This window comes from Pagrus pagrus, assembly GCF_965226575.1.
Source record: "Pagrus pagrus genome assembly, chromosome: 4".
Classification (NCBI taxonomy): domain Eukaryota; kingdom Metazoa; phylum Chordata; class Actinopteri; order Spariformes; family Sparidae; genus Pagrus; species Pagrus pagrus.
Window position 1 is genome coordinate 29,902,216 of NC_140188.1, and position 25,877 is coordinate 29,928,092.

A 25,877-nucleotide genomic window follows, 5' to 3' on the forward strand; every position below is an offset into this window, starting at 1 on the left:
GGTGATAATCTAACTGTTCAACACAGCTGGTGTAATGAGACTAATCCAAGGTTTGATGGTGGTTATGTGTTTATAATGTCTACTTTTTGATAACCAGTGTGTCGAGCAAACTAACCTTGTGATGGTCACTACATTAGTGGAGTGTCTAAGTGTTTAACTCGTAGAAGCTGTAAGAGAGAGAGAGCAACAGACACATTCGCTATAAACATCCCATATTGTAGAAATTGAGTTTCCATTTCTGTTTAGATTATATATACTGTGAGTATTAGATAGACAACTAAGTCTTCAGAGGCTCCGAAGTCTGTAAGGTTGTGATGTCACGACTACGCAGTCACTGCCCCCAGCAGGGTTGTCATTGCAAAAACACTGGCAGAGTGTGAGAACTGACCAATCAGAGCAGACTGGGCTTTTCAGGAGGGGGAGGCTTAAAGAGAAAGGTACTGAAATGGAGTGTTCAGACAGAGGGTGAATAGAGGTGCTGCAGCAATGGACCAAAGCAAATAGGGGGCAGCAAACCACCAGAGTAACTGCTATCTGCATTCTCTTTATACATCCATTACTGTAGCTGCCATTAGCTGGTTTGCTCAGTTAGCTCTGCAGCTAGCCAGACTACCTGGGGAGTATTGGTGTTGACTGCTAGCACAGGAGAAGGAGGTCTTCAGGCCCAGCGCTGAAACTGTATGGGGGTGCTATCGCCTCTTGAGGTATAACGAGGTGTACTGAGAAGGGACGGGCCGGGGCTAGCTGGTTAGCATGCTAATATCAAAACAACACAAAACATACCTAACATCAAACCTGTTGTTTCTTCACACTGTTGATCGCTGAGTTAATGTATGAATGTTAGACTGTTGAACTGAAATTCTTACATATGCACTCTTGAAGCATGTAAACGTTTCTAGAAGACACCCTAAACAAAAATATGAACCTGAAAATGAAAATGATATTGGAGCTCTGCCTTTATTAGTCCTGGAGAGAACTTGTATCTGGTATATGTGTCCTGTAGCTATTAAATGCTCTCATTCCTGAACTGTTAAAACAGGAAGCGCTCCATATCAGCGAGGCTGACCTGTTGTTTGAGGATGTCCACTCCTCCCAGCATTCCCTCTGTCGAGCCTCTCCTTCCTACTTACATCCCTCCCCTCCCTGTCAGTTGTACCCCAGCAGCCCTACGGAGGTAACCAGACTAATGATCCCTGCATGACGCCCGCTGCTGCCCCTCTGCTGTCTGTAAAACTCACCCCAGACGTGTTCTGTCAGTGTCCTGGTCACACTCCTGCTCCTGTGGCTTACTGTGCCTTGCCAGGTGTTTTTTTCCCAATAGAACATAGTTTACAAGAACTATGTTTAAAGAAGAACCAGCTCAGTAGCTGTCAGTTCACGTCAGGTTTTGTCTGTTCTGAGCCCAGAGATGTAGTGGAAGACTCACTGAACCCAGGAGTGTTTACTGATCAATCCTTGTGGTGATTACATTCTTAGTTACCACTACATCACTGGTACCTACACCAGTCCCTGTGTGTGACGTCCTGTGTGTCAGCCAGTTGTGATGCTAAAGATGCACTTTGTGTCGCTTGGTGTGCTCCTGTTTGTCTGTCGTGCACCTTTAAGCTGTAATAACTGCACATGAACTGGTTAAATATGGGCCTGTTGTTTGTTCTCTGACATGATCTCTGTCAGCGTGCTGTGTGTGTTAATGTGCTGTACATAAGCAGTACGGTACAGTGTTGTCCTCAGTGCTTCTCATGCTGTCTGACCCTTGTTGGCCGCTGGCTGTTGGTGCTCAGGAGTACATGAAGCTGTCGGATGTCTTTAAGATGTATGGCAGCAGCGGCCGCCATCAGAGCAGCACGTCCGCCTCTCACGGCCGCTCGTTTGCCATAGATGCTGCATTAGCTGGCGCCTGTGAGGTACCATCACTTCTGTCTGTCTCTCTCTGTCTGTCTCTGTCCTGATTCGTTACTGTCTTCACTCTCTCTCTCTCTCTCTCTCTCTCTGTTTGTCTCTCTATCTGTCTCTGTCCCTCTGTCTGTCTGTCTCTCTGCCCGTCTGTTTCTCTGTCCCTCTGTCTGTCTGTCTCTCTGCCCGTCTGTTTCTCTGTCTCTCTGTCTGTCTCCCTCCTTCTATGTTCATGTCATGTTGCTCCCTCTGCTGGTCTGCTGTAAATCAGACTGACTGTCCTGTTGGCTTTGCTCTGTGTGGTGAAGCAGCTTCTGTCCTCTGCAGCTGCACTCACACTCTGTGACTGACTGACTGACTGACTGACTGACTGACTGACTGTGTCATGTCTGCAGCACAGAGGCTTCATTAGGGTTGGACTGATAAATGTAGGCGTGTGATTAATAACTGCGGCTAGTAATAGCAATAAATACATGTAGGGCAGGGTATGATTTGTTTGTTTTTTACATGTCAGCACAATAACTTAGTTTTAATAGTTACCTCAGAAGGTATTTAATGAAGGTGGTTTGGGGATTTAGATTGTTGTGCCTGTATGTGGGAGAAAGATGGGAATGACAAGCATCAAACACCCCCATATGACTCAGACCAGTTGCAGTTCATGGTGAGTGCCTTAAAGGAACCGTTCACCCCAAAAGTAAAATCCAGTCATCATCTCCTACCTCCATGCTGATGGAAAGTCAGGTGAAGTTTCATAGTCCACAAAACATTTCTGGAGCTTCACAGAGATACAGCGTTCCCCTAAACAACTGAAGTAGCTGGAGACTTGTTTTTGTCTTCAGCCGTATCTACCTCTAATGTTTCTCAACACAACAGAGAACTATACCAGTCTGAAATGAAGTTGTGAACAGGTTTTGATTGGTTCCCAGTAGAACATGAGTGAGAACATGATCAGTGTTGGCTCCATGTATCAGTCCAACCCTGATGTTGAGTGTGTGAATTGTGTCCTATGCTGTGTGTTTCCTTCCCTCACACCTTTATGATGCAGAAGGTCACTAAGTGTACTCGACATGTTTCCCTCCTGCTGCCTGTCTTGCTAAATGACGTGTGTTTTCACTGCTGTCTGTCTCTCTCCTCTCCCTCCTCTCCCTCCTGTGTGTGTGTGTGTGTGTGTGTGTGTGTGTGTGTGTGTCGCCATGGTGAAGGAGTATGTGACAGTGGGCCAGTTAAATCAGATGTATGGGATGCCAAAGGTGGAGTCATCCCCAACTTCCCCGCTTCGCCAGCCCCTGCAGCCTGGAGCCATAAACCCTGCCTTCTCCTGCCTCACCTCTCCTCATGGCTCCTCCCTCTCTCTCTCTGTGGAGGTGTGTGCTGCCTTCCTTCCTTCCTTCCTCCTTTCTTTCCTTTTGTCTGCATTTCACCAGTTGAGCTCAAGACTCTTTCTCTTCTCCTTTCTTTCTTTTTAATACATTTTGCCACTTTCCCAGTATAAACTCACAACAAACACCTGCTTAGAATGAGTATGCAGTAGTTGTGTGTTTAGTGTGATTGGATCTCAAATGTGTCCTCGATGTGTCTTGGGGCCGTTCACACATGTACTTAGAGCAGTTCACCTGTGATCAGGATGCATGTTGATATCCGGTCTGAACAGAACCCGAGTCTGGAGCTCCGACTATCTGTTGTACTGCAGGTTTGCCTCAAGTTACAGACTCCTGTTGTTTCCATAGATTCATCCTGCTGTCCCTGCCGATGCTTCTGTATCTAAGAATAACATAGTTGTATCAGAAGAAGTGAACTTGAACAGCTTGAATTTAAGTAACATAAGCAGTGTGTCTCAATCAGCTGTTTAAACTGGATTTTTAAACTGGAACAATAAACAGAAGAGACGAATCTCATAAACTCAAAAAACACATTTTGGGCAGCAAGAAAACAAAATAAGTCTAGTGTTCTTTTTAAAATAGTATAATTTCTGAAGTGTAGAGATAGTGTATGAAGTAAAGCTGAAGTGAAACATAAAATGAGCTGAAAACTTAAATGTTCTTGAGAGAAACTGGGTCATTGCAGCATCAACATAGAATTAAACAGAGACATGTAAAATAGGGATACAGCAGCTGGAGGGCATAGAGCATAATGCAGCTGACAACCACACTGTTGAAGATATTTAAGAATCCTTTTCAAAGTATAAAGCACTTTAATTACAGCTTTTTAGGGTGTGTAAAACAAATGTTCCTACTCTCTTCCTACTGTCTGTGAATGCTTTCTAATCTCCTCTTGTCTCCTCTTCCTCCTCCCTGTCTCCTGTTCCCTCTCTCCTCTTCTCTGATGCTCCTCCTTCTGTTCTCCAGTACCAGTCTGAGGGCAGTAGGCCTCACCTCTCCAAGCTAGATTTAGAGCATTGGTACCAGGAGCTGATGGCTGGCTCCAGCCAGCTGTGTCCTCCCTCTCTGCCAGCCAAGTGTCTGTCAGGCCGCAGGCCTGTGCTGCAGGTACAGGGCCTTTCTTCTTCCTCCTCATTGTTCCCACTTATTCTTCTGCTGTTTGTGTGTGCTGCTGCTCCTCTGACAACCTTCAGCTAACTTCAACACACATGCAAGGAGCTGGATGTGTGTGTGCGAGAGAAAAAGCAGCTGCTTGTACATCAGAAAAGAAAAGGGAAAAAACCTCCTGCCCCCTTGAAGCATCTTGAAAACTGCTGGTTCACGTCTGCGTTGAGATGAAGAACAACCCTGACTGAGAACAACTGTCACTATGTACAGAGAGAGACCACCTCAGGCAGGACCCGGCTGCACGCTGCAGCTTTTGTTCCGACTGGAACTCCACTGTTTGCTCGGTGTAAAACGAGAAGTCAGTTTATGTGAGCTAGGTTGGCCTGTAGCAGAAGTCCTCTAACTCCAGACAGCACGTAGAGAAATGTGTGAACACTTTGAACATCAAGTCATCCCACACAGTACATGAACGCAGAATTAACTTAAGTGGGCCTGATCAAAGCTGCTCAATGAAAGGGACCGTTCCAGGTGTGTGTGTGTGTGTGTGTGTGTGTGTGTGTGTGTGTGTTGGCTCTTTGATATATTTTGTCAGTCTTTGATACTGAAAGTGAAACTGCTGATTGAACCTTGTTGTATTAATTCCAGCATTTTAACAACACCAGTGTTCAGTGGCGCTCACAGCTCAGTGTTTCCCAGCAGGAGCTTGTAGTTCATCCACTGTGACACTCACATGGGTTTGTTCTCACGCTTGTTATCAGCTCTTCTTGATCCTGATCTCCTCGTGCTCTCTGTGTTTCCTCCCTCAGGTGTTCCGCTCTAAGCTGGACAGTGATCCAGGCCTGTCTCTCCATCAGCCTAAGTCAGGCTCTGCGTCCCCTCTGCAGCTCGGAGCAGCAACACTGGGACGCAACGCGAGCTCAAAGGTACTCGGGTTGTTCCTTTTCAACACTGATGTTGCAATCATGCAAGTGTCTTCTGCATTTCTCCCTCAAGTTCAGATAATTGTTCCAACCCACCGTGGACCTGTTTTCTGACCTTATATCATGTGTGCCCCCTGTGACTCAGCAGAGCCACCTGCTGGCGGCCAACAGCACCGGCAGTCTGCCCAGGAACCTGGCTGCAACCCTGCAGGATATTGAGACCAAGAGACAGCTCGCTCTGCAGCAGAAAGGTAACTGAGCTGGTGTGGTTCAACACTCACCATTCAGGAGGGAGGTGATTATATATATTTATGGTGCGAGGATTATAGTCTGAGGAAAAACCCTGTTTCATGTGTTCACCACTTTAACACATTCATGTATTTCACACCACTGTGGATGCATCAAATCACAGAAGACCTTTAATTTTGCGGTGTTATTGTGGTTTGTCTGCACAACATTGTTTTGCTGGCGTTTGCTTGTAACCGTCGCTGACTTCAGAAACAGAAATAAGACAATAGGACAGTATTAAATATACATGAAATAAACAAAAAGTCAGGTCAAAGTTCAGTTGCAGGTGTGCAGGTGTTCTGCCTGTGAGGGGATTACGTACTGTGTGTGTGTGTGTGTGTGTGTGTGTGTGTGTGTGTGTGTGTGTGTGTGTGTGTGTGTGTGTGTGTGTGTGTGTGTTATAAATGATGCAATGCCCCTTTTCCTGCCTTGCTGCTGTTGGTTCAGTGTACATTCCACTGAAAGCCCAACACTTAACTCACTTCTACTTCGTTTATTATAACTGACTCGTTTATAGTTGTTCACTGAGCATGGGCAGCTGGATGGTGATCTTGAAGATAATGCAGTAAATGGTGGGGTGTGTTAGTCCATGTGTATTTCATTTCCCTCACTGTACTACCAGTGATAGAAAAGCATTGTACCATATTGTTCTTCTTTGGGAGTGAGAACAGGAACAGTTGGTGTAGCTGAGCCTTTTTCTTACAAAACGATGACGTTAAAAACTACGTTAACAGTGAAACCATGCCGTGCTCATGAATCATCCTCTACTGATCATTAACAACTGACTGCCACCACATGGATTCCCCACATTGTTTATCCATTCATGCTAAATGATTTGTTGCATTTATAAGCATAAATCAGTCATCTATACAATAATACATCATTATTCATGCATTTAATAAACACATGCTTTTATTACTCATCGCTCATCATCGAGGTCAGTGGTTCCCAACCGGGGGGTCGGGACCCGCTGAGGGTTTGTTAGATAAGTGTGGTGTGTCGTGAGACAGCAGGATAGAAAAGCAGAAAACATTTGCTGCACAAAATCCTTTTTTTGTTTTTGAAGATAATTCTATTTAAACGATCCTCGATCTCTTTTTGAATAACTCAGAGACAGATGTAGTTATTGACAATGAGGCTGAAGAACGTAGATATTATATTATATTATTTATTCAAGGTGCCACAGGTCAAACAGATCATGAAGAACTGATGTAGGTTATCATTTGTTTAAACACAAAGCTGTTCCCAAGAGATTAACAAATATTAATTACAGCAATAACAACAATTAATCGAAATATCATCAAAATCGCAATATGACATTTTATCGAATGGCAGGAGCTGCAGGAGCACGTCGCGGTGCTGCAGAGACGCCCGGCCTCTAAATGTTCTCCAGACTGAAGGGAACACGAATGTTCGACTCAGACTCCGCGTGCAACACATCATCATCGCCTCTACATTATCTCAGTGAAAATGAACTTTCCCATTTATATTATCACTCACATCACAATCGATTTTTTTTATGGTTCAGCCCTAGTGATGATAATTAAAAGAGACAGAGCTGATTACAGCGAGCACACGTACATGTTAAACTGCCGCGTGAAATCTGCAAGATAATAGAGTCAGAACGATGTTTTTACTGTACACGTAGTCGTGTTGAGTTAACTGTAGCAGACAGAGATCATCTGTTATTAGAGGTTCAGGAGAAGTTTGTGTGTTTGCCGTCAGCGATGTGCGCTCATATTCTTGTTAATTGCTAGTGTTGGTTGTTGTTAAATGTCATCCTACTCCTCTTCATGGAGCTGTCGTGTGTGTGTGTGTGTGATCAGAGGAGGTTCTGTTCCTCATTCCTCAGTGTTGTTAAACGGATCAGAGAAAAGCAGTGTGGTGTTTCAGGTGGCTGCCACCCACAGGTGCTGGGTTTGAAGCCTGAGTTAGTCACATTTGTCAGCGTCTACCGTCCTTTGTTTCTTCATGTCTGTCTGTCTCTGTCTGTGCTGCACCACAGAGCCCCTGACCTCCAGACAGAACACCATAGAGGGCAGCTCAGCAGGTAGACGGATCACTGCGTCCAGGAGTTGATCATTTCTTCTGTTGTCTCCATTTTGTTCAGCGAGATTCATCCTGTTCATCTTCTGTCTCCATACGTCACATACAGTGTCTGAAATGAACCGTCTCCTGCCAAGGGTCCACACACAGCCGTGATCAAACGTCACCCTGCCTGTTGTATTGTTTAAATCGACGAGTAAAATCAAGTATGAATTCATCCTTCAGATAAGTGAAGTTTAAGCTAGCTTGATTAAGAGAGGGTAACAGGCAGCCAATCAGGAGCCACTTTGAAAGCTTAACACAGGTGAAGACCAAAGACTGGATGTAGCTAAAAAAGTCAAGTGTTATCCAGAAGCTAAGCCGGTGTGTCAGGTTACTTTTATCGATTTCTCCATCAAAGCTAGCGTTTACCAGAGCTGGACACTTGGCGGCTGTTAATTTCAGACTCTTCTCTCTTCATCCTTCTCTCTCAGTCTCTTCCATCTCCTGTGTGTCGTTAACTCCTCTCCCCCGAACATTTCTTTTCATCTTGTCTGCAACATTGAACAGCCTTCTCTTCTTCCATCAATCTTCTATGAAAGTTCCTGCTGCTGGAGAATAAATCTTGCATGTTCAGCATTCACTGAGCTCCTCGTCCGGAGGTATCGACCCGGGCACTTCTTTCCAGATGTGTTAGCCCATTATCAGGTGCACAGCAGCATGGATTTGAAATGTGAGGAACTGGATCGATACTGAACTCAGCGGTGACGGGACTTAGTGGGTTTTTGCAGTTATCCTCGAGCTTGTGTCACTGAGAGAACACATACTTGTATGTGTGGTGCATGGTTTATGGTCTGGTGGCCCGCGGGCTGGTGCTGGTTGTGCATTTACAGGTTCTTCAGTTCAAGTTCTTTTTGGCTAGCATGCTGGTTTAAATGTGGTGATCTCTCTGCTCTGTGGGAAACAGATGGACCTCTTATTGATCGAGTTGCTTTGAGGATTAAAAGGAACAGTTCAGCCCAAAATCAAAAATACACATATTTCCTCTTACTGTACCTGTAGTGCTTTTCAACCATCTAGATTGTTTTGGTGAGAGCTGCAGAGCTTTGGAGGCATCAGCTATAGAAATGTGTGACTTCTCTCCAACATAATGGAACGAGATGGCAAAAAATACATTTGAAAACTCAGCAGCATTTCAAGCCTCTTTTGGATATTTTTACAACGCTGCTGTCACAAGCATGAGCCTCTCATCAGTGGGTTGGGTGTAGTTCGGTTAAAAGAAAATAGTTCCTTCATGAAACTGCTGCGGTCATTATCACCAAAACAGTCTAGAAGGATGAGTATCACTACAGGTAGGAGGAAATATCAATTTTGATTTGGGGCAGAACTGTCTCTTTAAACTTCTGTCCTTGTTCCATTTTCCACGCTCAGAAAATCAGAGCGTATCCACTGATCGATGCCCTCCTCTCTGCAGGTCAGCAGGTGATCGAGGAGCAGCGTCGTCGCCTTGCCGAGCTCAAACAGAGGGCAGCGGCCGAAGCTCAGTGTCAGTGGGAGGCGCTGCACGGCTCTCAGACCCACCTCATGACCTCGTCCTCCTCGTCGCCCTCCTACTCCCCGATCATGTCCTACAGCCCGGCGCTGAGCCACAGCTCCGTCGGTGCTCCACCTCTGGTTCACCACTCCATTCTGCACCACCAGCCCCCGTCAGCCGGAGAGCAGCCCTACGACACTCTGAGCCTGGAGAGCTCCGACAGCGTGGACACCAGCGTGTCGACGGGGAACAACTCGGCCTGCTCGCCAGACAACATGTCCAGGTAAACACACTGTCATGGCCAGAGCATTTTGAGCACAGTAAAGCAAATATTGACCATTTATTCCATCTATTACATGAGACTGATTTAATATGATTCCCATCCTTTATTTAACAGTATCGTATACATTTCATAAAATGCTGTTTGTGCTCTTGCAGCAGCCTTCTAGCTCAGACCTTGAGTCTGGGGGTCTCCCTCTGGCTCAGTCAGGGTTTCTGTGGGTACTTAAAACGTTTTTTTAGGTCCCAGAAGTGTAATGTGTACGAATTCTACTTTAAAATGAAATTAAACAGCAATACATTTCATATTAAACAAAAAATGATGACTGTTCATATCAAGCTACTAACTGTTTGAGGTCTCAAAGTTAAAGTAGCATTAAAGAAGTATTAAGATCAGAGTGTTAAAACCCCCCCCCCCACACACAGACACACACCAGGTAAAGTCTGTCCACAGGTCGGCTCATTTGTGGACCATCTGTTAGTGTATCACAGCAGTGTTCACCGCAGCACGTTCTCAGCAGCACCTGAGGTTCAGATCCCGTTTAGATCTCTCTGGAGCCCAATTCCAACAACAATCAGTCACGTGTCTGAGACAAACTTAATGAGGTTTGTTCTGTAATGAAGGGAGCACAGTGGAGACGGGACGAGGACACCGACTGTTTCATAGCAGCGTATCAGTGACTCTGACTGCTCTCTGTTATGAGTTTTTAATAAGTAGATGTTGTAACACTTCCCAACAATAGAGATAAATATTCGCCTGCCCTTATTGCTCTCATTTGCTCCGATATGTGAAAATGTTTCAGTGTTTGTGGCTACATGACAGTGGTTCACAAAGCTACACCATCACACAGGTTTGGGACGCAGATGGTGAGCCCGAGGTCATTAAAGCTTCTATTGTTAGAGTGAGGGTTATATGAGACATTGTTCTGTTGGCTGAACTGTTTCTACTTCATCTACGACTGTACGTAAAAGTTTAAACGCTTCATTCATAGATCAACATTTGACTGCTCTGTACCTTTGTTCATTCTGATTGAGCCTGGTCTGTCTGCATAGTTGCAAATAAAGTTAAGGCTACTATAATCCTAGTAGTATAACAATTACAGTATTTGTAGAATTATTCCAGTGGTGGCTGCTTCAAAAGTCACAATGTATCACAGTCTAATAAAATAAGATAGATGTTCACAACAAGGTTTTAACTAACGTAACTCTACCTCAGACCTGTTCAACTGACGGCGTGCACCAGATGCAGCCTGTTAACAGCCTCATTAGGGCCCTTTTGATCTTTTAGATTTGAAGCCAATAAGCCCATTCATTAGTTTTGTCTGCACAGAAATACTCTTGTTTCATTAAAAGTTTTAATGTGGGAATTTCTGAGAGTCAAACTGACAACCTACCTCCAAGATTTAGATGTTTTTCCCTGTACATTTTCTTTATATAATGTCTGTAATTAAAAAGGTGCAGTAAAAAAAAAAAAAAGGAAAAAAAAGTGTAGTTTTAACACATTTAAACTCTGAGCTTTACGGGTCAGACATGCGGGAGGTAGAATTCCGACCTTTTGCTGCTTCACTTTCTTTCTTTTTATTCATCAGGCCTGTTCTAACGTAACGCTGCTCCATATTTGTTGGTGTTCAGCCTTTCAAAAACAGCATTTTCACTGCTGTCAAAATAAACCTGACCTCCTGTTTGCTGCACACGGTGGCACGTACCTCCAACACCACTATTAATTACAGTTTTATTACCATAATAACAAAAGAGATATCTAACATTATTACAGGAAAATTACTCAAGTCTTAACAAAAAAGACATCATTTTATGTTTCTGTGTTTAGTCGGGGCTCTGTTTTATCCAATAAGTGTTTTGGATAAAACACTTTATCCATGTTTGGATTGTAAAGAAGACATTCAGTACAGCACTCACTTCACCCCCACACAGATCCTCAGAGCACACTGACGTACATTTTTAAAGTCATGTAGCTGCCACACAAACTCTCTTCTAACTGTGAATGTAGGACAAACCAACACACCATGTTTGCCTTCTCTCTAGGAGCTGGTCCGGTCCAGCCCGTGTCAACACTGCTGCTCGAGTCCCCTCATAGTGTACTGACAGTACTGAAGCCTCTAATGTGACTTTTTGTGTAGATTTCCTTCATAGCCTGATGTATTAAAATGTTCAGCTGTTGTTACTGCTGTGCTCGGGGATGTAAAGGAGACTTTTAGTTTGAATGTTTAACACCTCTGACGGACTTTTCTTAGATCTGCAGGGAAATACTGTGACAACACACATCCTGTCTCCAGACTCTCCCTACAGACACTGTTTGAACCTAACTGATGTGAGCAGAGTTGATATGCAGTGATTTGCCGTTAGTTGCAGGAGGTGGCAGGATGTGCTCTCTCTGAAGGCTGTGTGCTAACACCGTGTTGTTGTGTTTGACACCAGTGTCGGAGGAATGGACTCACTGAAGATTGAGGAGATGGAGAAAATGCTGAAGGAGGCGCAGCTGGAGAAAGCCAGACTTATTGAGTCGCGGGTAAGACACAATCCATACCTGATGATTGATGAGAGTTCCTGCAGTCCTCCTGTCAATAGCTTTGAGCATGATTTGAAAAATGAAGGTTCAGGACAGCAAACGGAGACTTTATCGGCCTCCATCTTTAAGTTTTGGCGTCCTGATGAAGAAGCTCAGACTGTCATACAAAGAACAAGAAGGATGTCAAATCAATGTTCTGCTCTGAAGCTTTTCCCCGTTTCTCTATTGTTACGTGGAGCTGCAGTCCTCATCACTTCAGTAATATTTCACTGCTTGCATGCAGCTTCTTTTATAAGTTCTGTTTATTGAATTGGTATAGTTAAGGCAATATTTGAGGATAGGGTCTGTGAAAATGTAGGGATTGTATAAAATGACTACAAAGCAACATGCACGCAGAAAAGTCTTATTTGTTATCAAATCCAATCTCTGACAGTAGGTCCTGGATGCTGTCAACACATATTTAAATATGATTCTATAATCCACAAATATTTGAAATAAATAAACAAATACATTCTTTACCTCATCTGTCCTCATTCAGTACACTGTATACATAAGATATAAGGAAAGTGAGGGAAACACATTAAAAATATAACCTGAAGATCTGAGGATCAACACATTGTTAAGAGTAAAAATGAGAGTTAGTGTGCAGGATGTTTTTCACTGTGCTTTTATTCCTATTTTATTTCTACTTCTTTGGTCTGTGCATGGATGTGTTGTACGTCTGTGTGTGTTTCTGTCCACAGAGCAGATCACTGCTTCACCAAATAGCTAAAGGTTTCTGTTTAACGAGTGGATGAGTGTGGTGCAGCTGCACGGTGGCCGGCAGCTCTCAGCAGGCAGAGATGTACATAAATGTATGAATGTCAGGCTGAGTTCTGGCTGCTGTTCTCTGCGAAGCCCTCGCGCAGATCAAAAAAATATTTAATGAAAGCGCTCTCCTCCAGGAACGAGAGAGCCTGGCTCGCCGTCAGATGCTGGAGGAGGAGAGGAGGAGGAGGGAGGAGGCGGAGAAGAGACTACAGGATGAAACTTTCCATCGGCAGCAGCTGGTGGAGAAGGAGGTCAAAATGAGGGCCAAGAACTTCTCTCAGGTCAGTAAGATGAGACGTAATTGAGTCTGCATGGTGGTAAAGTGGAAAATGATTCAACCTGTCTGCTGAAGACATGGCAGGATTTTACACACATGTGCTGCTGGGGGTGGTGGGGGTGGGGGGGGTGAAGCCTGTATTCAACATGTTCACACCAAAGTAGAATGTAAACCTGTCAGAGCATCGTCACAGGACAGGTCATCCCTCATGGACAAGATGCCAAAAATGAAACATTTCCCCACATGGTTGATCAAAACTGATGACTTCATTAGAAATCAGTCAGGCTGTGATATGAAATCTAAACGTCCTGACGGTGAGCCACCTGTGTTCTGCTGGTTCCAGGCCCGCCCTATGACTCGCTACCTGCCCATACGGAAGGAGGAGTTCGACCTGCGCTCCCACGTCGAGTCGTCGGGCCACAGCGTGGACACCTGCTACCAGGTCATCCTCACAGAGAAGATGTGTAAGGGCTACCTGGTGAAGATGGGAGGCAAGATCAAGTCCTGGAAGAAACGCTGGTTCGTCTTCGACCGCCTCAAAAGGACCTTCTCCTACTACGTCGGTAAGAGGCGTCGTTGTTGTTCTTATTTGATGCTGTGGGGTCATTACTGTGATGTCTTTGCTCTGCACTTCTCACAGTAGTTAGAGGCAGGGACATCTTAGCTTCCAATCAGTGCACCCCTGAACCCCTGGGACATGTTTAGACAACGTTAGCACGTCAGCCTGATATAAGACTGCCTTCAGTTCTAACAGCTGGTTTTGGAAAAAGACTGTTTAAAGTCTAGAAACATGTTCTGGTTCTGTCGGGAAAGTTTCCTCAGACCCTGTTATTGTGAGGAGGACACAGTCCTGATTCCTGAAGCTTTTCTCGGATAACAGTCAGAGATGGAATATTAAAGCAGGATAAGAATCCCACTTTTGTGCAGCGTGTCCATCAGTAACACACTCACACCGGCCTGTCAGCCTCCTGCGCTCACCATGATTCTTTTGGTTCTAGCTCCTCATTGTGTGACGGTGGATACTGAGCTGTTTGACAGATGATTCAAAAAGTCTATTTCTGCAGTGAAGATATGAGACAGGAGACGTTATGAAATGAATTTCATCAGTGTAACAGAACACATTACACAGGAGGTTAAAATTGGCCAAAAGACACACTGTAGACAGGCCTGAAGAAAGTCCAACATTAAAGCTGCAGACAACCCACAATGCAACACTCTCTGTAGGATCTGATGTTACAGAACAGCAGGACTCGCTTCATTCAAGAAGAACAGAAAGGTCTCGTCCCTAAATATAACACAAACCTGATTCTAAGACAGAAATATGTTCTTGTATTTGGGTCAGTACGCTGAGAGAACAGTCTGGTTCATCACAGCCGGCTGCTGCTCTCTGTGTTTTACATGACCGTCTCTCTCATGTTGCTGAAGTCTAAGTGATATGGACAAAATAACAGCAACACTCAGTATCATGCAATCCAACATTACAGCACTGACATTTGTTGTGGTCTGTGCCAAACAAACGTGTTTCCTTCCATCTGGAGAAGAACATCTGTACATCAGGACGTCTCTGCGCAGCTACAGTGTTGAACCTAGTCATATACAACTCTGATTAGATGACATTAATTGTGCAGCCCTAACTGGGTAATTATTTTATGAGCTTATCTTAGCTTAGTTTAGTTTAGCTTAGCTTATTCTGTAATATAACAAGGAACAAGAAAGGTACAAATGTAGTGGAGTAAGAAGTTCACTATTTCCCTCTGTAATGCAGTTGAAGGATAAAGTAAAACATAACGTTGGATAAAACATAAAAGAAATGAAAGAAAAGTACGTCACATTAGTATGAAGTACAGTGCTTAAGTAATATTTTAGTCACAATCCATTACTGACTGTGTTTGACTGCAGGGTGTTCCTGTTAATCTGTCCACCCTGTGTTACACTCACTCGTGCATTTCATTTCCTCTCCTTTGAAGTATTTGTGTGGGAAAACGTCAGAAGACATGAATATAAAGTACCTGTGTATGTCGGAGGTTACAGGTAACTGGGACAGAAGCGTTCAGGGTTCCTGCAGCCACTGCATGGAACGACCCACAGACTGATCTGACCCTGCAGAACACTGAGCCTCTGAATGATTTAAAGTTCAGTTGTCTGTGTGCAAATGTTTTATCTGATTATTGTTCTGTGTTTTGTTTTTGTAACTGTGTGTTGCTGCCATTCTCAGCCAGGTCTCCCTTTTAAAGAGATCTGTGGTCTCAGTGGGACTAAAAAACAAATAAGCTAAATGTAAAATAAAATGAGGCAAATACAATTAAAATAGAGGAGCTGCAACAAGCTCAAGACCTTTATTTTAAATACTGGTGCTGTGGATGAGTGGCATGCAGAACATGTGTCCTCAGGACCTTGAGCAGCAGCAGTACATGTAGTGTGTAGCGTGCACGCTGGTGTAATTGATGGTGCGCAGCGAGCTCTGGGACACTTGTTCGCTGTCAGGCCTTTGAAGTCCTCAGAAGGTTCTGCTTAAAGCTGCTTAAAGCGTACCTTGTTGAAAGTGAGCCAGGGTGAGGAGGTGTACTGAGATTACTTTGGCAGTAGTTAAAATGCGCACAGCGCCGCGCTCTCTGAGGAGGCTGATTGAGATGCACCGCTTGCCCTTGTCTCTTGACCTTGAACAATGAAGAAGGAGAGGTGGCGAGCATTAGTCATGAGCGCGGCTAATTCTCGTTAATCAACCTGAACCACGAGCTGAGTTTTGGCAATTTAGATGCAGTCAAATGAGATGCAAACGCTGGGCTATTTGAATGCTAAAGAGGTCATTAGCAGATAATAGCTGCGTGTTAAAAGGAAAGTGTTATTCCTCGAAATGAGGCGCTGCGTCTCTACCTACTACTCTTAAGTTGGCTTGTGGAGTGTTTGTGCCTGGAGGTAGAGAGGGGTGTTGAGTTCCCCACCGGTTCCTCACTGCAGTTCTGCAGCGGCTGATGAAACAAACTGCAATGATGTACCAGAGTAGCGTAAGAATGCAGTCAAGTGTGAAAATACAATGAGAGCCCCATCGGTTTAAAAACAGGGAAAAAGTGCTGTGGTTGTCTTTTTCCATCCATCATCACAAGCCATGAATTGGTCATGATCAAAGTTTGATTTCTCCTTTTTTTAACGACCGTGTCTTCTTCCCGTCCTTATTCTAGGTGACATGAAGCGACGCGCCTCAGCTGTTCCAGCCAAGAAAAAGTCTGTCGTCGTCAATACATTTTAGTCTTTTAACCGAACTCACGTTGTTTTCCTTCCTTCCCACAGACAAACATGAGACCAAGCTGAAGGGTGTGATCTACTTCCAGGCGATAGAAGAGGTGTATTACGATCACCTCCGCAGTGCCACGAAGGTACAGAAACACTCCATCTCTCTCATCTGTTTCACACCGTCTTTATTCTCATCTCACATTCTCTTTCATTTCCAACATGTCTGTGCACACTCTGCTCCGCTTCTTTTGCTTTGGCCGGCTGCTGTCACAGAAGGGATTTTTCAACTTGAATATGATGACCAGTGTATGTATCCACACTCTGTGTTCCCCCGTCTCTCCTCGCTGAGCCCTGTGTGTCCAAACCATAGACCGTATAGTGTCGTAGACAATAGGAGACAGTTACCAGCTGAGGGGCTGTTGATGCATGCTTCACACTTTGCATTTAATGACCTCAGACAGACGCTTGTTTGATTCTTTGTAGTTTGAATATATAATCCTATAATCCTGCCTGATCCCTCCGTCCATCCCACTGTTCCCAGTTTAAAGCAGTCAAGTGGTTAGAAAACACAGACCTTCAGTCGCTCTTCATGTGAAGGTGCTTGTACTAAACGTTAGCGTAATGAGGCTACTATTAACATTATAAAGCAATGTAAGAGTTAATAACTTTATTATTGTTGGGTTATAAGACATTAATAAGCTCTAAGACACCTGCTGACAGTGTACAGACTGATTCAGAATATAACACATAATTGAGTCCAACTAACTTACCTGTTATATCATTGTTAAATGTTTGCAACGCTTTTTGTTGCTAAATTAACATTGAAACATAGTTTATTATGTTTTTATCAACTGTTAAATATGATTTTTACTAACAATGCTTTATTAAGGTTAAATCCTTGAATATTTTGTGCTTATAATAATTTATTTAACAGACAAGCCTGTTATGCGTTTACCAACACTAATATAGTCTTATTTATGTTTTATTACCTATGAACTAACTCTTATTAAAAGGACCTTCACATAGAGCATCAGTGGACCCAGGTAGGTTTTATGTGTCTATAAGCAGGAGAAAGGACAACACTTTATAATACTCGTCATTAAAAAATGTTACATTTATAGTTAGTAGATATTTGACTGTTAACAAACAATGAAATGATTCATAAAGCATTTATTAATCAGTTGTAACGGTTTATAAATGCATCTTTATAATGGCCGTCCATATAATGTTTATAGATGAACTACACAGCATTTATTAAACATGCATAAAGTATAATAAACATCAGTTGAACAACAACTTTACAACAAACAGTTGTTTACTCAACAGTTTTAAAACATTTCATTGTTTGTTAGTAAACTATAAATGTATTAATGATGGTTATTGTGAAGGAATAAGTTTGATTTCTAGGCTGATGAGGACAACACTTCCTGTCTGAGTCCAGTTACAAACACATGTTCAGTCTTTTTAAAGCTCGACAGAAGTGCGAGCTGCTCGTTCTCTGTCCTCGCCGCTTCACTCATTTTTCAAAGACACTCGTCTGTTCAGGCAGCGGTGTTCTTCTTCCAGCCGTAGGTGTCGTTCTGGACGTCTCTCTCGTCTTTATGATCAGGGCTGCTTGCTGCTCGACTTGAGCCTCACACGTCTTGTCACTTTTCTTATCTGCTGCTGCCTCCTCATCTTCAGTGTGTGTGTTTGTGTTTGATGCACTGCACTCTGACTAACTGTGTGGCTCTGATCAACCCTGGGACTTTGATTTTACTTGTCACTTCCAATGTCACATTACAGAGGGAGAACTTTAAAGTCTGCTGCACTCAGCAAAGACAGAAAAACGATGGTTCAGAAAGGAAAAGTGATGCAGAACAAAGAAACATGAAATATATTTTACAGTTGTCTGGTTCCAAAGACGACAATTTCATGGGGAAAACAGCAGTAAAATCCATTTTTTCAATGACTTTTCTTTATCGATTGCGGTCCCACTCATATTTCTCATGAGATTTGTACAAGTCGAGATGGCCTGATGAGTTTTTGATATACCAATTCATTTATGACTCTTATGCATCTTTCCATCTGACTGCAATATTCCTATGAAAATAAAAAATAATAGAAAAAACATTTGATTCTTGATCTTGGAAACGAAGATACATTTAAATTTGATAACTAAGGCGCTAAAGATGTCTTTGTGCTAATACGCTCTGTAGAACTGAGGGGAAGAGCAGAGTGGGTTTCATACTTTGAGCATCACAGTAACATTAAAACAATCATCAGTCGTTGCGGTTGTTGCAGTGAGACGAGTCTCTCTCCGGTTGTTTTAGGCAGGAAGCGTTCTGCTTGTGCGCCTCACGCCTTGGATGCCTGGAGCGCTTGTGTTGTTGCAGGAGCTCTCTGAACGGCTCGTTGAAAAAAGCCTCACATCGTTGCCGGACTGTCCCTCACTCATCCTAAAAGCAAAATATTAAGTCTTGAAGTGACCATCATCCAGGCGAAGCTATCAGAGCAGCCGGTGGTGCTCCCTGGGATTTCTCCTCATTTACCCACACAGATCTGTTTTCTGTGTCCAGTGTACGATACAGGAACGGCCTCTCGCCCTCAACTGGAGCCAAGTGCTCTCGGCCTGTTGGTTTTCTCTCACGGAGATGTTTCCTATTCACCAGCTGGCTTTCTGTCCACTAACTAGGAATTTAACAGAAAAAACAAAAGCTACAGATCTGCGAGTTGATTCAGTAGTTTCCTAGCAACAGTTTGAAAGAAGAGCAATGCGGTGCTTTTTCTTTTTTAAACTTTATTGGCTTCAACACATAAGGCGATGAGGTGCATCTTGTGTCCTGTGACCTGCTGTCTGATCGGACCCTTAAGGATTCTGCATGGACCTTCAGAACAAAGATCAGCCAGCAGTTATCTGATTGACTCTACTCTGACTTGAATGTAATGGTAACACAGAGGAAGCACAACTGACGAGAGAACAGCTTCTTTAAGAGCATTTAGTTCACTGGATAACACAGCTCATCATGTTAATGCAGACTGACAGCGCAGTTATTAAACATGAGTGCAGATCTGTGTGGACACACACGCACACACAGTTTTTAAAAAGCTAAGATTGACTACATGAAAGTGATTCTAGTTTTCTCTTGGCTCCTCCGTCTTCCAGAGCCCGAACCCGGCCCTGACCTTCTGCGTGAAGACCCACGACCGGCTCTACTACATGGTGGCCCCGTCAGCAGAGGCTATGAGGATCTGGATGGACGTGATCGTCACAGGAGCAGAGGGATACACACAGTTCATGAACTGAGGGACACACACAGAGACAGGACGGAGGGCACAGGCGACGAGCAGACAGTTTCGGCAGGGACTCTCCCATCACAGACTCGACAGGCCCACCCTGTTTCCGGTCCACAGCGGACACAGCGCCTTGTTTGTTACGTTTCATTTTTAATCTCACACGTTGATTTAACTATGTAGATGTTTCCACATCCACATTTTCTACACCATTCTGTTTGGATTGAAAAGGGAGCCTTCGGAGGACACACACACACACACACACACACACTTACACACACATCTGTATATAAACCAAATGTATACCTGTCAAAGACTTTTAAAAAGCCTTTCTATAATGCCAAATGGAGATCTTGTAGTTACTGTTTGTTGAACCTTTTGTATTATTTGTTTCCTTTCTTTCTTTCTTTCTTTTTTTTTTTTTTTTTACTTCTAGATGAAAATTGCCAAATGACATAATGCCAATGTTTGGTTTGAGTGTTCCATCATGACTGTGCTCAGTTTAGACAGAAAGAATTCAATCAAAGGGTGAAATCAATCCAGACATTTATTTGAAAGAATCTTATTCAAAATGTGTAAATCTAAAAAAAAACAGATAGAACTCAGTGGACAGGGACTGGAGCTGATTTAAGAGTCCAGCACACGTTGAGTGTAACAGTGCAACACAGTGAAACGTCTCCTCAGTGCTGCTCTCACACTAAACACTGCATATTCAGTACGATAAGGTCTCCAGAGCTACATCCTCGTCACATCACTTCACACAGGATAACCAAAGCAATCGGAGGTATTTTGTTGACTTTCACTTTGACGTCAGCTCAGGAGCTCACTCTGCAGTTCTCACTATGGTTCGACTGATATGGGGTTGGAACAGCCGGTACTGGTACTGAAGCTGCTCGTGAACATTATTTGATGCAGTATTCAGCACATGGAAAAATCCTTAAAATAAAACGAAGCACCACTAAACCCAGAATATTGAAAGTAACCTTCAGAATTAACACGTTAGTTTGCTCCAAAGCTATCAAAGAAGTGATCAGGTGTAAATTTAAATTGTCCAAAAATGCTCCCTTAAATAAATAGTTTGACATTTGGGCAGATGTGCTCACTCGCTTCATAGTCTGAGTTAGAGGAGAACATCAGTACCACTCATGTCTGGATGCTACATATGAAGCTAGAGCCAGGAGACAGTTAGCTTAGCTTAGCATTAAACACTGAAGCTAGCCTGGGACTGTTCTAAAGGTCACTAATCATCATGCTATAACTCTTGTATAACTGGTAGGCATATTTAGTTTACCTTTCCATTTACCTTCAATATTTATCGCTCAGACATCAGAGTGACGTCAGTCCTCACATGACATTCTTAAGAAATCAAATAACCATGTTTCAGAAAAATGACAAACTATTTCTTTCAAGGTGAAGTCTGGTATTTTGATAAATGCACCTCAGTGATTGTCACAGTCTAGGGTGACTGCGTCCATCTGCTTCCAGCCTTTGTGCTAAACTAGGTTAAACAAGCCGCGCCCAGCCTGCCTTTAAATATTCTCCACATCTTTTGGGAACTATTATAAAAAAAAAACCAGGGGATAATCCATCCAATCCCGTGGATGATGTCCAGCGCTCAGAGTTTGAATCCTGTATATTGGTCTAACCATAGCTGCCACATTCTCAATGTACTTGTGAATATGACGAACGTGAATATGTCACCGTGTCTGTCTGATGCCAACTCAAGGTGCAAACTGTATGTATCTGTGTGCACACATGTTAACAGAAAAAAAGCTCATCTATTTGCCATGTAGCCTTTAGCTAACTTGATGATGCTACAACACAGCTGGGAAGCAGTCATCATCACTGCCAGCGTAAAGCAGAACCACTAGAGGGCGCTACAGAGACCACACCGACACAGGACCACACGGGAGGAAAAACACGGACTGATGCAACTCTGAACTGTGCCTTGACTATGTGTTGTTATTGATGGCGTGTCTGCCAGCACAGCCTCGCTGGAAGGCTACAAATGTATGAATGCATTTTTAATTTGTGTTTGTGTAATGTAGACAGGCTTGCATGAGGTTTTCTTCAGCACTACGGGGACATCTGCTGTTAGAGGCAGAGCTACTGAAGGCCCAGAGCACAGTGGGGATCAGCTACTTCACTGGTAGAACAGTAGAGTCGTTTCATACCATGTGTTTTTAAAGGAACACTCCAACAAATGTAATCAGTTATTTATCAGTTTCAGTGTATATATGAGGTCCTGTCCACTCGTACATGGGTATTTCTTAAAACAAAGCCTTTTCTCTGCGTTTTGGCCTTTTGGACACATAAATGGCGTTTTAGGTCCAAGACAAAGCTGGAAAACTGCTGCCAGGGGGAAGATATTCAGAAACTCTGTGTTCAGTGTTCAGGTCTGGGCAGGCAGAAATGGCAGTTGGACACGATGACGCAGACACGCACACGTTTGCATCCTCATCGAGTCTTGTCAGTGTAATACGTAATATTGTGCATTGACAGAATGGATGTTATATTATCTTTATTCAGAAATACACAAACGGACAGTTAAAATACAATAATAGAAAAAAAGAGACAAAACGGATGCTAACCGTGTTTGAATTAAAAAAAAGCATCATGAAGAGCAGTCTCGCTTCACCAATTCTGTAAAATGAAGTCAAAGTAAAAATCTAAAATATGTTCATAGTATTTTCTGCAACAAAGCAACCAACCAACCAAACAATATAAAAGATTTGCTTTGATGGACGGAGATCATTTTGTGAGACCCTGGTGATGTCATCATCTGATGGGTAAGCTCATCACAACTTCTGATCAGCAGAAGACTGGAGAGCTCAGATGATACTGTAAATCACAGGAAGCATTCTCACTCATGGCTTTTTGCAGTAGATGTACAACAAATGGTGATATGTGAGCACGTAGCCTCGTTAAATTTGGTTATAAAATCAGTAACAACTGATCGTTCATATATTTGTCTGCCATAGACTCGGCTCATTCTATCATCCTGCTTCAATCCCCACTGTGAGCTGAGCTCTGCCTGCATGAAGACGGATAAAGAACTCTTGTACGTCCAGCTGTAAGACTGTAGCCGACCTGGCGTCTTTGTGTGTTGATCATCACATTGTGAATCCGTTTGATTGGCCATGACAGTTTGTAGTTAGCGGACGCCGGGTGCTGTTGCCATCTGTTTATGAAGAGCAGAGGACGAACTATAGGCTGTGATTTATGGAGCATGTGGAACTGGTGTTTAGTTTCATGTGTGGGTACAGTAATAATAATAATTTATGGTTGTGGTGCCTGAGATAGTGACACGTTTACTCTGAAAAAAGAAGACTAGTGAAAAGACCTTAATATATTGTGTCCCCTTGCCTTTACTTTCCCTGCACAGCGAACATGTGCAAACCAAACTATTCAACAGTGGCAAGGCTGTTAAATCATGTCTGTTGATGGTAGATGGTATAAAACATTACTGTTGTTGTCTATGTTAAAGAAAGGAGAATCAATATTGTGTAAAGAGGATGCCTGAATGAAAAAAATATCTTACTATTGAAATGAAAACAGTATTGTATGGAAAGAAGTACAATTTCTACTTATTTTTGTCATTTTAGAAAATTTTATTGTCAGTCAGTTACATTTCAAATTGTATGGTAGTGATGTATCAATCTACCTTCTTTTGTTTTTTACTGGTACAGCAGAACACACACACACACGTACACACACGTACACACACACACACACACACAGCTCACCAAGCACTCATGAGACTGTACTTTTGTTTTCTAGAAAGTAGATTCTGTTTCAGACACACACACACACACACACAGACACACAATCAGTACTCGGACCATACTGTGTTATTGGTACCCTGTATGTCTCATGCGTTACTTTCACGTATGAATAATATGGATTTTGTCAAATCTATTAAAAACAGAACTGTTACAGGATGTCGGCTGCTTTTCTTGAGCTCAGTGGGTTACAATGTGAACGTTCCAGTGTTGAGGAGAGACAGCAGTGACTACTGATGCTGACTGATTATTGGTTCATGACTAACAGTCAGAAGTGGAAGGACGAGGACGAGCCAACAAGTACAACACGAACAATCAGAAGGCTAAAACGAGAAAAGGAAAAAAACGTTCCTCAAACGACACTAAAAGCAGGATTCATCCACAGTGAAACACAGCTAAAACAAATGTCTTTTAAAGGAGTAAAAAAAAATTAAAGACACCGTCTAAGAAAAAAAATAAACATCTAGAATTTTCCGTCTCCGACACAGTGATTCTTCCAGCTGACAGAGGTCCTGGCCGGTGTTTCTGCAGGACGTCCACAGACTCTACAGCTCGTTGAAGGTGTCATCTGGAGAGAAAACACAGTCACAAACTACCCACAGACGTCTGCATTTACACTCTGTCCACAGACGTCTGCATTTACACTCTGTCCGCAAACTAGCTTTTAAGTATCTAGTTTTAAGAAAAATAACATTCACGTGGATTTTGTTTCGGCATTAAATACCACACGATGTTGGTTTGTTGGCTGGTGACGTCTGAAACACTGCATGGAAAATGTGAAACTTAGTGAAGGGATTACTTGATGCAAGTGAGAACTAATTATTTAACAGTGATGCTGCTGTGTGTTCTAATGAGAAGACAAACTCATAATGCTGTCTTACGGGTGGAACACATATCCTGATTGTGTACTGCGTGGCAGCTGCATGGCTGAGCTGCTGCTGCTCACTCGTGTGTGTGTTCAGTGTTTGTCCTCTCTGTTTACACGGAATTTGACTTTGGTAAATATCAATAAATATGATGATGTGATTTTCCTTTACCCCACTGAAAGAGCGAGAGTGTGAGGGAGAAAGAGAAAGAAAAAGAGAAAACTGTCCTTCACCTGTTGTGTGTGTTCTCTTCATGTATGCGACATATTCTACACATAGACATTAAATAATGTACATGGTGTGATGTGGATATGACAGGGCCAGACTCCAGATCTCTAGATGACATGCCGCTGCAGCCTCGCTCGACACACGAGTGATAATCGTCACAATCAGTGATAAACCTGACTGAAGTTTTCAGGTCATGTGCTGCGTGAGGTTTTTAGAAACCATGAGAAGCATTTGTTACAAACTGTGTCAATAAGCTCTCATTTATTTGTGCAGCTATTTTCACCACTGATGTTCCTTCAGTCTGAACTAACTAAACTGAGTGATGGCTGTGTTGATGTTTCACCAAAAGTACTGATTCAGTGTGATAACTAACTACTGTACATATGAGCTTAAATATAGCTCAGATAAACACAGCTTTAATGTTACTTACTCTCTGCACAGGGGGAGGTGTAGTCAGTGACTGCCTCATCACCTGAAAAATATCAGAAGCACATCAGATATAGAGCCAGAGGACACGAGAAGAGAGAGACGACAGCGTCACCGTCAGTCGTCTCAGTGCAGAGCAGAGAATGGAGCTCTTACTCGTCTGGTAGTAGTCGTAGACTTTGACCACGGCTGGCTTCAGGTTCCTGACGGGCTGATCCTCCTCCACTGTCACGCTGTAGATCTTTGTCTCGTCCTTCTTCAGCTGCAGCACAAACATCATTTACAGCTCTACACTTTGCTCACATGTCTGTCTGCTCACATCACTGATGTCACTGAACGTACCCCATCTAGGTAGATGTTGATGAATCCTTCCTCCACGTCCACACGCTTCACCGAGCGGTCGCTCCTCAGCTGCAACAGCACACACACACACAAATATAAACATACTGTACATTAAAAGCATGTGGGAGTGTTAACACAGACACCAGCTGACGTGGAGTGAATGAGTGTGCAGCTGTTGAAGGACTGACCAGTTTCAGAGAGCTCTTATCCAGAATGTACCCAGACAGCAGCTTGATGTTGATGATGACCATGTTCGTTTCCTCTCTCCTGCCCTGGTACCTGCACGCACGCACGCACACACACACACACAACAGTGACAATCACATACTGCGACTTCGATTCATGTGGCGTGTTTATCAGCTGCTCTGACACCTTTCATTTTTCTGTCTAAACAATTCAAGGTGCAGGTATACACTGTCCCACGGTCAGTTGGGACAATGATTTGGACAATGACAATGACAAAAAATGTGTAATACGTCCTCACACACACACACACACACACACACACACACACTCAGTACCTGACATGCACAAAGAGGATGAGCTGAGGCCTGCTGATGTTGCACTTGGCCATGGTGTTGGTGGAGATGTTGAAGGCAGAGAAGTCGGGGGGAGGGGGGATGTTGTAATGCATGGAGATCTGTGGGGAGACATATGAGTGTCATGTGACACACACACACACACACACAC

General features: G+C 43.3%; 2 protein-coding genes across 17 annotated transcripts in view; one reads left to right on the forward strand and one right to left on the reverse strand.

The window, feature by feature from the left end:
• The window catches only part of phldb1b (pleckstrin homology-like domain, family B, member 1b), a 118,229-nt gene extending 94,745 nt beyond the window's left edge, over window positions 1-23,484 (forward strand). For 5 of the 15 annotated variants that reach the window (XM_084351400.1, XM_084351392.1, XM_084351403.1 and 2 more), the window contains 12 exons: window positions 1,040-1,174; window positions 1,782-1,904; window positions 3,096-3,257; window positions 4,239-4,379; window positions 5,186-5,302; window positions 5,445-5,550; window positions 9,087-9,429; window positions 11,862-11,952; window positions 12,897-13,043; window positions 13,383-13,602; window positions 16,328-16,413; window positions 19,416-23,484. In XM_084351400.1, the coding sequence (XP_084207526.1) occupies window positions 1,040-1,174; window positions 1,782-1,904; window positions 3,096-3,257; window positions 4,239-4,379; window positions 5,186-5,302; window positions 5,445-5,550; window positions 9,087-9,429; window positions 11,862-11,952; window positions 12,897-13,043; window positions 13,383-13,602; window positions 16,328-16,413; window positions 19,416-19,556 (1,812 nt within the window). In that variant the 3' untranslated portion in view covers window positions 19,557-23,484. The remainder of the gene's footprint in view (window positions 1-1,039; window positions 1,175-1,781; window positions 1,905-3,095; window positions 3,258-4,238; window positions 4,380-5,185; window positions 5,303-5,444; window positions 5,551-9,086; window positions 9,430-11,861; window positions 11,953-12,896; window positions 13,044-13,382; window positions 13,603-16,327; window positions 16,414-19,415) is intronic. The other 10 variants (XM_084351402.1, XM_084351404.1, XM_084351399.1 and 7 more) reach the window with 9 other exon arrangements.
• Window positions 23,344-25,877, reverse strand: part of LOC311256382 (alpha-2-macroglobulin-like protein 1) — a 36,925-nt gene continuing 34,391 nt past the window's right edge. For both annotated transcript variants that reach the window (XM_084351407.1, XM_084351408.1), the window contains exons 31-36: window positions 25,709-25,827; window positions 25,376-25,466; window positions 25,188-25,256; window positions 25,002-25,107; window positions 24,850-24,891; window positions 23,344-23,893 (exon numbers count right to left, since the gene is read on the reverse strand). In XM_084351407.1, the coding sequence (XP_084207533.1) occupies window positions 23,871-23,893; window positions 24,850-24,891; window positions 25,002-25,107; window positions 25,188-25,256; window positions 25,376-25,466; window positions 25,709-25,827 (450 nt within the window). In that variant the 3' untranslated portion in view covers window positions 23,344-23,870. The remainder of the gene's footprint in view (window positions 23,894-24,849; window positions 24,892-25,001; window positions 25,108-25,187; window positions 25,257-25,375; window positions 25,467-25,708; window positions 25,828-25,877) is intronic.